Here is a 14,104-nt window from a genome sequence, read left to right on the forward strand (position 1 = left end):
TCCCAGCAATCCCACATGGCTAACGGCAGCAGCCACATCTGCCCAACATGCCCTCATTTCTAAATAGAGAAGTTTCCACTCTTGGGTCCCAGTTAAGCCAAGACCCTCCGTTGGGATTTAGGATTGGGATAAAGACATTTCTGTCTGGCTATTCTTTTGAGCAAAACATAAACTCAGAAGCTGCTGGCAATTGCCCCTTTCCATCATGTGGACTGGGTAACAGAAGAAGTCCATCTGTCGGTCCAGAGAGAAGCAGAAATGAGGTGGGGAAGGGGGTGGTTCCTGGGTTCCATATGGGCCTCCAGCCTCTGGCTGCAGTGGAAAACCGAGGCCCCACTGCATCCCTGCCCTTGGGATCCATAAGCCAATCCCAAACCCGCATCTCCTACTAAATTCTTCTATCCTGCCAAAACTATCTGAAAAGGGTTTCTGTTATTTATAACCAAAGGGGCCCTAATTACAGCTACTAATAAAGTGAGTTCTTTTCTTCTCCACTTTAGTTCACCGCAGGGATTAAATTCACCTTAAAATGTCATCCTACTCAAGTTTACCTGTTTCTAAATATCTCCTAGCTGAAGGTCCATCTCATTTAGGTGATACCCTAAATCACACATCATGATGTTATTTCAAATCTAGGGCCTGCTTAGATTCCCATACAAGAGGCAATTGTAATTTATATGGTTCTCCAGGACTAGGCAGGAATAAATGAATATAAACCAGAAATGAATATAAATCCACTGGGTGAGCACAGAAATTTTTAAAACCAATAAACTTGTTTAAAATTAAAGTCTAATATGAAGTTTTATTTACCATGTTAGAGAAATGTAAACGTTTAATTTTTCATTAATGTTTCTGCATAACTCCAGCTTTCCAGCTATGTACTCTCTGTATGTGGAATTCATATTTTTAAATGGCATTCTTATCTACTACTTCTAGGCTCACTCAACCATGCATGATACATTTTATATATGCATTCCCATGGAAACATGTAACTCCCCAAAGAAAGAAGAGGGCATTTATCTTCATCACTTTGCATCTAGCTACTTCTCTTAAAGCAAAACAGAGACAAAGCAGACAAAATTTTGTGTCATTTTCAGCATTACATCATATCCGTGATAACACAGCTATCCCATAAGTTTGCAAGGTGACCAGACATTGCAAAACCAGAGTTTAAAGGTACTTTGAATCTCTTACACTATCTAATGTTATATATCCTCTATGTTGAACACTGAGATTTCGGCCTCCTTGAATGAAGACTTCTGGGAATTATCTTTGGCAACCATATGCTTAGCAAAAAAGTCTGATTATTTTGGCTGCCTTGTGTCACATAACAACAAGTAGTCGCAGACTTCCAGTGCTTTCCTCAGAGTGTGTTGCTTTCTTTATGGCAATCAATTTACTTGGCCCAGCTGTCAGGCATTCAACTTCCCAATTAACAACTGGAAATAGAACTCGAACCACAGGAAGGAAGAAAGCTCAGATTTTCCTCAACGCACACTTAATGAAAAATCGAGCCTACTCTAGCTCATCTGCGTTTTTCCCGTAAAACACAAATGTCAATTTGGAAAACAATACACCAACAGAGATTTCTCCACATAGAAAAGTTCCACATGATATGTGACTGGGCCAGGTGCCAAGTCTCCATCCTTAAGGAGTTAACATAAATTAATTTAAAACTGAAAATGAAGCAGCCAAAATTGAGGACTAGTTTCTTCTTATTCATACAATGAGAAGACTGAAAGGGTCTAAACTATAGGTCACCACTTCTAATCTCAAGGAAATAAGTAACAGGGAAGAAAATTCCTTTTATTCCACATCTTAGCTACTCCTTGGGTCAAAACTAAAACAAGGAAAAGTATGCCTCATCCTTGCATAACTAAGTATCCTCATCCAACTCTTCCTGACCAAAAAGATTTTCCCAACCATATGGGAAGACTACAAATGAAAACAAGCAAGGCAGGAGGCAATAGGAACTCCTGTTCACAAGAACAGCTACAACAAAGCTTTGGGGGTATCAGCCAAGGCAAACTGGTGGTGTAGCCCTGACCAACTACACAGACGTTTTGGGAAATGAATTATTACTCTTGTCTATAGAGCAAAAAGAAGTGATCATGGCAAAGGGTATCTGAAGACACAAGTCCTTCACTTGGATGTCTTTCAGGGCATGAACTGTGAAATTGTTAAAATTACAATTTGAGGAAAGAACATACAAAGTTTTTTCCTAACATCTTCATTCTTGCAAGAGCACTGCTCTATCAGTGATTAGAAACTCTAATATCCACTTTAAACCTACTTAAGGGTGAGTCTTCTTTATCTTGTGGCTTAGGAATGAAACGATATTTGCTTTTAAGTCACATGCCTATTGTTATGACTAAAAAACTTCTTCCCAGTTTGCCTGACCATGGCCACTAGAGTATGGCAGTACTAAGTTCCAAGTGCAAATCACATGAATGGATTCCACTGCCCTGGATTACTTCTGACTAGACCACAGCATCTAAGGGTCAGGACTGTGATGCATATCTCTTTGACCTAAGTCTTTTGCACACAGAATGCTGAGGATTTGAGGATTTTTTTTTTAGGGCAAAAAAAAAAATTGTTGTCAGCCTGCAAACAAGTTCATTTCCACATTTCCTTTGGAAACAGGACTATGTCATCCATTCAACTATTGCTGAACCCCATAGCACATGTGTTCAACCAAAGGCAACATACACATTTAGAAGGACCACTGCTGTCCACAAATATCTTTCACTGTTCATGGCTAGTAGACAGATTCTGTTTGGAGGACATCATTATTATCTACAAAATGATTCCACATTTGTGTCTCGAATCTCATCATGCAAAAGGATTAAGATAAAACATTTTTCCTTAAAGAACATCATTCTCGAAATCTCATTTTTTGCATATTATCTTTTGGTGCTACCCAAGTCTCTTCTGCTTACAACACTTGCTGCACAGCAAACTCTGAACTGGAAATATTATATACTGGAATGTGACCATAAGGAGGGAGACAGGGGTCACTGTTGGATAAGACTTCAAGTCACTGGAATGTGAAAGTGTATGCTTTGGGGGAAGAATCAGAGCTATGTGACCTCTTTGAATTTATCAGAAAACAACAAATGTATTACTCTGCATCATTTAACATAGGAGGGAGAGTTCAAATATACAAAAAATGTGTTCACTTGAACATCCTTTATAAAAATGTTCAGCTTTTATAATAGCAAATAGTACAATCTTACTAGACCTCTCGTCTGCATAGGAGGTACTGCACTATCTCTGCAAAGTTTAGGAAGATGGAGCTATGATAAGAATGTAATGATTGCATTATGCTTTATTTATAACAAATCATGTTACCTTGAACTTCCAATGTGCTTTGAATTAACATCAAAGAAAAGAATTCTTAACCCCACCAACTGGTAAGTACAGGAATTTCAACTGTTCTGATATAATGACTAAGTAAATCACTGTTAATTTCTTACTTTCCAACCCACTAGTCAACCAGAAACACAGTCAGAACTGCTGATGAAATTACAGATCTTAAAGGAGTCTCTCTAACGCATTTCTTGCTTTCATTCTCCAAGCACAGCAAGTTCCAAACTAAAAACAGCTTTTGATTCATATTAGCATTTTAAATATAGTTTCTAAAAATTACGTTTAAGAGGTAATGAACTAAGGATGGGATATGAATTGACAAGTATTATTATTGATATAACTTTTTTTTTCCATGTTCTGAAAGTCCTATCTTTGAATTGAAAAGACACTATGTTTTTACCTGTTTCAGAGAGGACAGGGCAGATAGGAGATGACGTGGAAAAAAATCCAAACTATATGAATTTCAAATTATAAGCTATTTTCCCTACATTTAATATGCTGAGATTACATTTAGATGCTAGTAAAGAATGATTCATTAATCTTAAGAACAGATTAATTATTGTAATATTCCATTATAAAATTCTCTATCCATAAAATCTCTTATTGCCACTCTATTGGTAATTACTTCAAGTGCCATCTCAAATGCTTATGAAGTTAAGAAAAATATTTGTAATGGTGCTTAAAGAGTATAGTATAAATACACACAAAATGCCAGGTCCTCTATTAGGAAAGAATAGATATTTTGATCAATTAGCAGAAGACCTTTGAACATCATTAGAACCCATTTAAAATTATGGCCTATATCACCTTAGGAAAGCAGCAGTGGTTTCCAACAATTTGCAGTGATAGTCAGGAAAAGGTTGTATTTAATAAGATAAGTACACAGCTAATATACACAAACAAACTCACACATAACACAGGAATTTAAGCCAAGTAATCTGATCGTTCCTTGAATTCACAGCAATAATGCGATATTGCTGTCATTAGGTTAATTATAACCCATGCAGGAAGCAGTCCAGTTGGCCTGCAAGTGAAACTATCAGAATGTGAATATTTTAGAATAAATCAAGTACCTGAGAGTTTCATGAGAAGTTCAGAGGCTGCTTTGACTGACACATCCCGCCTTAGCACACTTTCCTTCCCTTCCTGGGGCTTTAGTGCATCCTCAGAAACGCCTGGGGCTGACACTTCAGATTCCGGGCTGAACACGTAGCTGGACCGAGGCAAAGTCGTGCTTAGGGACTCCCCTTCCTTAGGCTCCTCTTTCACTTTAAAATTAAGATTCATGGGCTCCTTCTGATTTGCAGCTGTCGAAAGAAAAAAAGGGATTATATATACATAAAAGGCCACTCCCCTCCTTAGCTGCCCTGGTACTTCACGAAGTATGGAATGCACAATCACACTGTGCTAACGACCGGAGGGATCACAACCTCATCAGAACAGCCTGGGCCCTGGGCAAAACCACACAGTACATTCCATGGGCCTACAACTCTGAGGAGTGTGGGCTTCTGAATCTTTTGAACCTATAATATTTTAAGAAGTGCTACCTCTACAAAGTTTCAGGGCATTTTCTCTTTGGTTTCCCTAGATGTCTTGTTTCCTGTGTATGCCACTGCCTCCCTGGCTTATTAGCACTCTCCCCACCTAATCCTATTATGAAATATGCTTTCAGGCAATTATTCTGCCATAAGATATTGAATACAAACATGAGTCAGAGGCAGTACCCAAAGCAAAAACCTGGGGTGCAATGGTAAGGTGAGAATGGAGAATTTGCCAAACAGAAAAGCTCAGATTAGAGATAGACCACTCTTGCCTTATTATAAGACGACACTACTGATCCATAAACAGTGGGGCATTTACTTAGCACTGTTCTTCTGATTATGGTGATAAATCCATGTCTGTAGCCCAAATCATCACTGAGTCCAAAACGGCCTTTTGCTTTTTTAAAGAACAGTTTTTATTTTGGAATAATTTCAGATTTACAGAGAAGTTGCAAAGATGGTTCCAAGAGTTCCCATATATCCTTCACTCAGAATTCCCTAATGTTAGCATCTTACATAACCATAGTACATTTGTCAGAACTAAGAAATTCACATTACTATGAGCTAAACTCTAGATTTTATTCAGATTTCACCAGTTTTTCCACTAATGTCCTTTTTCCATTTTTAGCATGGTTGGTTGCTGTGGAGTGTGTGGTCAGGATAGAGCTAACTGGCCTATTATGGGATGGATTCTGTGGCTCAGCCACACTGTACCAGGCCTTCCCCACTGGGCTACATACTACCCAGGAAAGACCAAAAAGGAAGAGACAAGCACCCTCTTCCTACTACTTTTCACTTTCACAGGCATCTCACTCCCTTTAAGAGTCCATGAGGTAGGAACTTAGGATTGATTATACTAAGTGTGTCCATCTTTTGAGAAAGAGGATCTCATCCTAATACAGGCTTCTTAGAAACACTTATTAGAATGAGCCTTAAGTCCATTCCATCTTAACAGACAAAAAGATAAAAATAAATCCCCAAAGCAAACATCTATCACCCCTTGCCTACCACCTACTCCAAGCCAATACTCAAGCACAAAGTCTGTTTTCCATCTCATACCCCTCTAAGAATATGCATTCTGGAATCACAAGTTCACACAGACCAGCATATTTGGAAACTGAACCCCAGAAGCCCAAAGAACTATCTGGAAGTTTCATTACCAGAAAGATGCAGAGCTGGGACCAGAACCTAGGTCCATGGGCTTCCCTGCTGTGTCCCTCACCTGCCTCCACCGCACCACTTCCACTTCTGGTCTCTGTATTGTAACAAAACTTGAAAATACTTGACCTTCCAATCGGCTCAAATACCACCTGCTCAGTGAGGTCAACTCTGATCATCCTGTTCAAAACTGCAATCACCACCTTCACAGTCCTCCCAACCTCTCTTACCCTGATCTAACTTTCATTTCTCCCTCCAAATACTTACTACCTAATAACCTACTGTTAGGGACTCAATTGTGTCCCTTCATATGTCGAAGCCCTAACCTGCCCGTGTGGAATATACCTGGAGTTAGGACCTCGAAGGAGGTAATTAAGGTTAAATGAGGTCATAAGAGTGGAGCCCTAATGCATTGTGACTGGTTCCATTAAAGAACTAGAAGAATAAGAAGAGAGAGAGACACCAGGGATGCACGCACACAGAGGGAAGTCTGCACGAGGACACAGTGAGAAGGCGGCCGTCTGCAAGACAAGGAGAGAGGCCTCAGGAGAAACCAAACCTGCTGACACCTTGATCTTAGGCTTCCAGCCTCTAGAACAGAGAAATAAATCTGTTACTTAAGTCATCCAGTCTGTGGTATTTTCTTATGCGGTATTTAGTTTAACAGACTAATCACATGCTATATGATTTTTAAAATTTATTATGTTAACAATTTATGGCTGGGTGTGGTGGCTCACACCTGTAATCCCAGCACTTTGGGAGGCCGAAGCAAGCGGATCACTTGAGGTCAGGAGTTTGAAACCAGTCTGGCCAACATGGTGAAACCCCATCTCTACTAAAAATACAAAAATAAGCAAGATGTGGTGGCATGCACCTGTAATCCCAGCTACTCGGGAGACTGAGGTAGAAGAATCGCTTGAACCCAGGAGGCAGAGGTTGTGGTGAGCTGAGATCATGCCACTGCACACCAGCCTGGGCAACGGAGCAAGATTCTGTCTCAAAAAACAAACAAACAAAAAAAAACAAGGTAGGCTTCATGAAGGCAACAATTTTTTTTCTTTTCTTTTTTTTTTTTTTTGAGATGCACTGTCACCCAGGCTGGAGTGCAGTGGCACAATCTCAGCTCACCACAACCTCTGCCTCCTGGGTTCAAGCAATTCTCCTGCCTCAGCCTCCCAAGTAGCTAGGACTACAGGCGCCCGCCACCACGCCCAGCTAATTTTTTGTATTTTTAGTAGAGATGGGGTTTCACCACGTTACCCAGGATGGTCTCAACCTCCTGACCTCGTGATCTGCTTCAGCCTCCCAAAGTGCTGGGATTATAGGCGTGAGCCAACATGCTTGGCCCAACAATTTTTGACACTGATGTGTCTCAAGTGCCCTGAATAGTGCCTGGTACATAGTTAGTGATCAATATATATTTGTTGAACGAGTAAAATGTGTTGCTCCAAATTAGTGGCATCCAATGGCGTTCCAATACTATCTGAAGTTAACAAAAACTAAGACCTCCAAAATATCCCACCAAAAGCTATCAGAAGTGCTTTCCCTGGATTTAATAATTAGATGGGAGATAAGACCTTTGAAGTAAAGTTAAAGGCCTTTCTACCTAGACCACAGCATTACTGAAATATCTAATCATCACTTGAACTCTAACATTACTAAAGGAGGAGTCCAGAAAAATCTCAAGGAAGGTGCTTAAAATCTAGCCTTTTGGGGACAATGCCATATGAATCTGAATCAAAGGGAGCAATCCTCAAATATGTACTTCCAATGTCTACCAGGAAGGTTGCTCTTAAGAGGACTTGGTTTATTTAGCTCATTTCTCCCCTTTGCACCTTTCCCCCACTTCTTGGGAGATTTTGCTGGTCACCCTTCTAAAGCTTGCTCTCTCCCAACACCATTCTCCCAGAACGCTTTATAAAGTCTTTTCCAAGGGCACCCTAGTTCATCACGACAGAGTAATTAAATAGGGTGTTTATTAAGTCTGTGTCTTTGATTCTTTGAGGAAGAACAATTTAAAGTGAATGGTTAAGTATTTTTAAAATGCTTCATTGCTGCATCTTTTATTTAAGAACATTTTAAAATTCTAAGATGAAGCTAAGAAAGAGATGAAAAAAAAAAAAAAAAAACTATTGAGGCCCCAGAAGCAAATCTCAACTTCTGGAGATCGTTAAGCAGATGCTTCCTGTACATGTAAGTGGTTTCTAGAAGCATTAGTCAGAGTATATGCTACAAGAGACTTAGGGGGAAAAAAGTAAAGCTATTTAGCGTTGCTAGCACAACCTGGATTTAACAGAACTTCAAAAAGACACTTTAAAAGGCAATAGGCAAGCTGTATATTGCTGGATTATACACTTGCAAGGCACTACATACCTGGTTTTCATTCTGACAATACAGAGAATGACAGAAAATTGTAATGTGCTGAGGAAATGTAAACATAGCTAACGACATTATTAGAAGAGCATGTGGAAATCACTCATTTGCCCAAGTTTTAATTTCCCAAACATTTGGGTCTCAATAAAAGATGTAAAAATAGAAATATGAAGGCTAATCTGCTTTTTTCAATGACCAAAAATATTTACATTGAGAACAGTACATAAAGCCTATATTTTAAAATTAATATGACTTAATAATTACTATCTTTTAAACTATCCCACTTTACCAAAAAACCCACATGTGCAGTGAGAGGTGGAATTCAAGATGTTTTCTTTTTCTTTGGGGAAATTGCTGAGAGAAAAGCAATCATTTATGACTCATGACATAGTCTTCACTTTATTCCTACTACTAATACAGAAAGATTTGTGCAGGTGTGGAACTCAACTTGTCAAGGACTTTCACAACACCTGCCTAGACTTCTGTTTATGTATTTGAAAGTTTCTGGATAACTGCACTTTTGATGTGATGAGGAAGCCCTTGCTAATCAAGAGGCCCCTTCTCTCGCTGTTTGTTCCCAGCATCGTAGGACCTGGGCCATGCTGCTGATCAATTACACATACCTCTCAGTTTATGTACTTGATGGAGGTGGACCACCATTTAAAGGAAACAAATCAGCTTTTTTGAGGATTTCTGAAGATTTCAAGATAAAGGCAAGTGTGGGAAAGGAATGGGAAATCTGCTGGGATAAGATGATTCCAATCTTCCAATTCTAGGAAATTACTGTATAACTAGAAAATACTATATATTTTACAGTATTTTCTAGTTATATAGTAATTGGGAAAATACTATATAACTTTCCTATTACTAGGGAAAATACTATATAACTTCCTTCTAAAGACTATCATTTGTTTTAACAATGTATACAACTAGCTCTTGAGTAATTACATAGGGATCAAGCCTTCCATCAATCACAGGAGACAGATGTTATTACTATCTTCATTTTACAGGTGAGGAAACTAAGATCCCAAAAGGTTAAGAAACTGATGTCTCAAATCACAGATCTAATTCACAGAGACACTTGGCTCAGAGTTTCTCACTGGAAATGCATTCAAACCCTTTTCTTTCTCTCCAAGACACCCAGGTACCTTTAAAAGGGACACTATCCTCAGCAGGTGAACCATGGCTTTGGAAAACAAGTGATGTGGGTGAGTTAAGCATTGTTCATGAGAAAGGGAAGGGTGGGTTTTGCCTGAAGAAAAGGGACATTTTCTGGTGGGAAGAAATCTTGTGAAGATTTGACTAGGAGGATGAAGGGAAGGAATCAACTGCAAAATAAATACTTCTGTTGGTTCCTTCTGGTGAAGGAAAATGACACCTTTTCTTGAGCTTAATAAGACAGAACTCTCTTTCAGTTCAGTGTATGGCAATTTTATAAATGCTGAACTGCTCTGTGATAAAGCAACCCACTGAGAATTTTATTTACGATCTCACCCTAAACCAAGGCCAAAGACTCTTGAGCGTGGAAGGGACTACAGAGCAATGGTTTTCAAACAGTGTTCCAAGGAACCCTAGGATATGCTTCAGGGGTTCCAACAAATGTTTGTTTTGAATTTAAGTTTTAAAAAAATTATTGTAAAATTAATTAATTTAAAATTTAAGTTCAAAGTGTGCATCATCCACTGCATTATATATACAACATCAACATACTGGAGACCACTAATATGTTGACAAGTTGATTCAGTTTTGTGTAGTAGCCGTAGTAATGCAGTTTCTCCCCCTCTCATAGGAGTGCTGCAGTTGTAGTAATACGTCATCAATAATGAAGTGGCTGCCTTTGCACTGATTTTTCAAAGAATTCAGGCCTATGCATGTGTGTTCACATATAATTACAGTACTACTAGAGCCTACATACGTACTTTAAATTAGTGTTTCTCAACCTCCACTCCACTGATATTCTGCACTGGATAATCTGCTGGGAGGAGTTGGGGGTGGGGGACTGTCTTGCACATTGTAGGATGTTTAACAGCATCCTTGGCATCTCTACACACTAGTAGCCAGGAGTACTTCCCAGTTGTGAAAAAAAAAAAATTTCTCTAGACATTGCCAGCTGTCCCCTGGGCATACCTGCCTTAAATTAAATGCAAGGGTAGATTCAAGTGTATCAAGTGTATCTGCTTGGTGCAGCTTCTGACCATAGCTAATAGACAGACAAATAGACATATGTAGATATATATGGATAGAGCCAGATCTATCATTTATTGAGCACATAACATGAGCTGGGCAATACACCAAGTATTTACCTGTATTAATTTATCTAATTCTCACAGCCACCCTTTGAGGTAGGCACTAGTATTATCCTCATTTTGCAGATGAGAGATCTCAGACCTAGAGAGATTAAATACATTTCCCAAATAACAGTTAACTGAGTAATAACCAAGTAGTTGACACAGAATTACAGATGGCTTTAGGGCATATTGTGAGTTTTGGATACTGCTTATCTTCCATTTATTATAAGGAATGAGGGCAGTTGCCAAATGGTGTCAACTTTGAAGCAAAAACTTATACTCTTCTTTAATTGAGGAGATCCTGAAATTACAAGACAAGTTGTTAAAAATCTGTTCCCATTTGCCACTATGTGAAACCGTACTTGTATTTTTTCAAACTGAGATCAGCAAAATAAATTTAGAAATATACTAGATGATCACATTGCTAGAGACTGTGCTCCCTCATAGCATTGGAGTGTCACATTTTGTGCTCACCAAATAGCAACTTTATTTCCCCCTAATTGCTTGGCTTTTTAAATATGTAAATGTAATAAATGTGAACTTTTGAAACAAAATGAAAGCCACTACTGTTTTCCGCTCTCTTATTTTACAATAAGAACACATAGGCTCAGAGGATTATACGATCTTTTGAAAATCACACAGCTCGTTAATTATAGAATCAGAATCAGAGCTTAACTCTCCAGATCACAAGCCGGTGCGGTTCTATCCAACCAAGTTCCCTTGTTAGCAGTGTGTATGTATGTATGTATGAACAGGTTGGGGATCTGGGATTTCTCAGCACTATGATGTGCTTTGGGTGAGAAACTACCTTCTGAAATTGTAAGAAAAGCCAAGATTTAATTAAATAATAATTAATAACAGTTAAATATGACTTTTAAATGTTAAGCATATTATATTCAAATGGAATGTTTAGAACATTTGCTAAATATTTTTAAATCTTGCACTTTAATTTCCCTTAAATCATTTTATAATTAGTGTTTAGTGAAATTTTAGCCATCTCATATTTCTCATTAATCCCCACCTGAGCTAATCCTTGGCCACCCTTCAGTGTCTATGTACCCAAACCAAGACTGTGAAGATCCCTATGATAGCTAAGGCCAAAGGGGAAAAACAGCCTCTGGAGAAGGGTCAAAGGTAACAAAAAGTGAGCAGTGCCTCAAGAACTTTAAAATATATAAAGTTTTCCTGCAAAAACTAAACTCCTAAAGCCAACCCACAAAGGGCAAAAGTTGCCATCTGCAGTAATCCACTTAACAGACAGGATATCTCCCTCGTCAAAAGCAGGAAGGACAGGTCCTGGAAAACCAATCAAGCCCTAAGTAAATGTGAAAGAAGGCTGTATTTTAAATTCCCACTGTTAACATGGCCAAAGAATGAAATGTATGAACAGCAATGGAGTGGTTTACCTGGAGACTAGAAGAAAGAAAACCTGAAGATTGGATAATATATTTCCAACCTTTTTCAGGAAAGTCAGGATCCACCTGCCCCAATGACATCTCTTTTTGACTGCTATACTTGTCATTTTAAATTAATATGCTGACATTCTTGTTTACAGATCAGTTTGTAATTGATTTTTGTCATTGTGGATCACCCAGAGAGTCTGAAGAACTCTGGACTGTGGCAGACCATGAAATGGCTACGATTCCCCCCTCCAAAGGCCCACCTCTTTACGGTGTGACTTTGTAGCTCCTCCCAAGAGGAGGAAGATATACATGCAATTCCATGGTTCCAATTATCAGACCCCAGGAACAACATGAGTGGAGTAAAGGTAGAAAAATGGAAACGAGAGGGGTATATTCATGAGCTGGTGAAGACTGTTAACAGTTTTCTTAAGAGGAGTGGGCAGATGGTTACTCAGGAGAAAGGAGCTAGGGCTCAGCATGGTGGCCTGTGCCTGTAACCCCGGCTAATTGAGAGGCTGAGGTGGGAGGATTGCCTGAGGTCAGGAGTTCGAGACCAGCCTAGGTGACAGAGTAAGACCTCATCTCGAAAGAAAAAAAAAGACAAGAAAGGACAGGACAGGAAAGGAAAGGGAGAGAGAGAAAGGAAGGGAGAGAGAGGAAGGGAGGAAGGGCAGGAGGAAGGGCAGAAGGGAGGAAGGAAAGGAGGAAGGGAGGAAAAGAGCTAGCCAGACAGGAGCATGATCTGACGCAAGAGGTACTGGAAGAAAAGTCCATCAGAAATGCCAGGTGGATGGGTGGGGGCAGTGCTGGGGAGGAAAAGGCATCAGGGAGGGAGCTGGAGGGGCAACTTCTAGGCATGAGGAGCAGGCTGCACATGAAGGGATGGAGTGTAGATAAAAATTTCAGTACAATTTTGAAGACATAAAAAATTTAACTAGATTAGTGACTGAAAGTGCATGCATTCGAAATGATGCCATGGTTTGAAGCCAAGGAAAATAAACAGTGAAGCAGACAGAGGTCAAAAGACAGTTTGCTCAACTGAGAAAAAAAAATAGGTAATAGCTAACTAAGTAGTCAAGAGCCAACCTTTTGCGGTTACCCAGAGCTGAATCCTTGCTCTGTCCCTTGCAGCCGAAACCTTTAAGTCTCAGCCTCCTTATCTATAACATAGGTTTACTATTACAGACCCTATAGGGCTGTGGTGAAGGTTAAATGAGAAATTACATGACGTGGCTGGCACAGTGCCCAGTGCACTGTAAGCACGTTTGATTAATTATAGCTCTTATAATAATAATAGTAGAAGCAACAACAATAATAACAACAGTAGTAAAAAGAATGGACTTCAAGGAGAATGGCACTTCTGTTTTTACAGATACAATAAGCTTTGGTAAAATTTCCCAGGGGTCTATCAAGATAAAAAATCACTCTGATGGCAATTCTGGAACTAGGTACACTCTATCTAGCAGAGTCAGGAAAGAAAGGTCTGGATTCCAGTCATGACTCTTTTACAGTTATTTACCCTAAGTCTTGGTTTTCTCATCTACATGCTTGTTATGAAACGATGTATTTAGAAATACATGGTATGCTGTGAAGCTCTACAGAAATACCAGTTGGCCCTACTCTTACTGCTCTATTTGTACTAAATAGTTCCTGAGATGCCCAAAACTATTAACACAAATTCTAAAGTTGTCTAACATAACAACATCCAGAACATGCTGAAATTCTGGCTAATTCCACAACGCACAAGAAGGGCAGAGAACAGAGCCAAGTTCCTGTTTTGCTGCTTCTTTCTGTAATTTGGGGGTAGAGACAGCCTGGGGAAGAGAATCCTGGAACCACACTGCCTGGATTAGAATCCCAGTTCCTCATGCCTGTGATCCCAGTTCCTCACACCTGTAATCCCAGCACCTTAGGAAGCCGAGGCGGCCAGATCACGAGGTCAGGAGTTCAAGACCAGCCTTGCCAATATGGT

At 39.4% G+C, this 14,104-nt stretch overlaps 1 protein-coding gene across 15 annotated transcripts in view; it reads right to left on the minus strand.

Moving 5' to 3' along the window:
• ZNF827 (zinc finger protein 827) overlaps positions 1 to 14,104 on the minus strand; it is a 177,656-nt gene that overhangs the window by 104,097 nt on the left and 59,455 nt on the right. For all 15 annotated transcript variants that reach the window (XM_055276041.2, XM_063638219.1, XM_063638221.1 and 12 more), the window contains one exon: positions 4,443 to 4,676. In XM_055276041.2, the coding sequence (XP_055132016.1) occupies positions 4,443 to 4,676 (234 nt within the window). The remainder of the gene's footprint in view (positions 1 to 4,442; positions 4,677 to 14,104) is intronic.

The sequence above is a fragment of the Symphalangus syndactylus genome, chromosome 4 (assembly GCF_028878055.3).
Source record: "Symphalangus syndactylus isolate Jambi chromosome 4, NHGRI_mSymSyn1-v2.1_pri, whole genome shotgun sequence".
Taxonomy (NCBI): Eukaryota; Metazoa; Chordata; class Mammalia; order Primates; family Hylobatidae; genus Symphalangus; species Symphalangus syndactylus.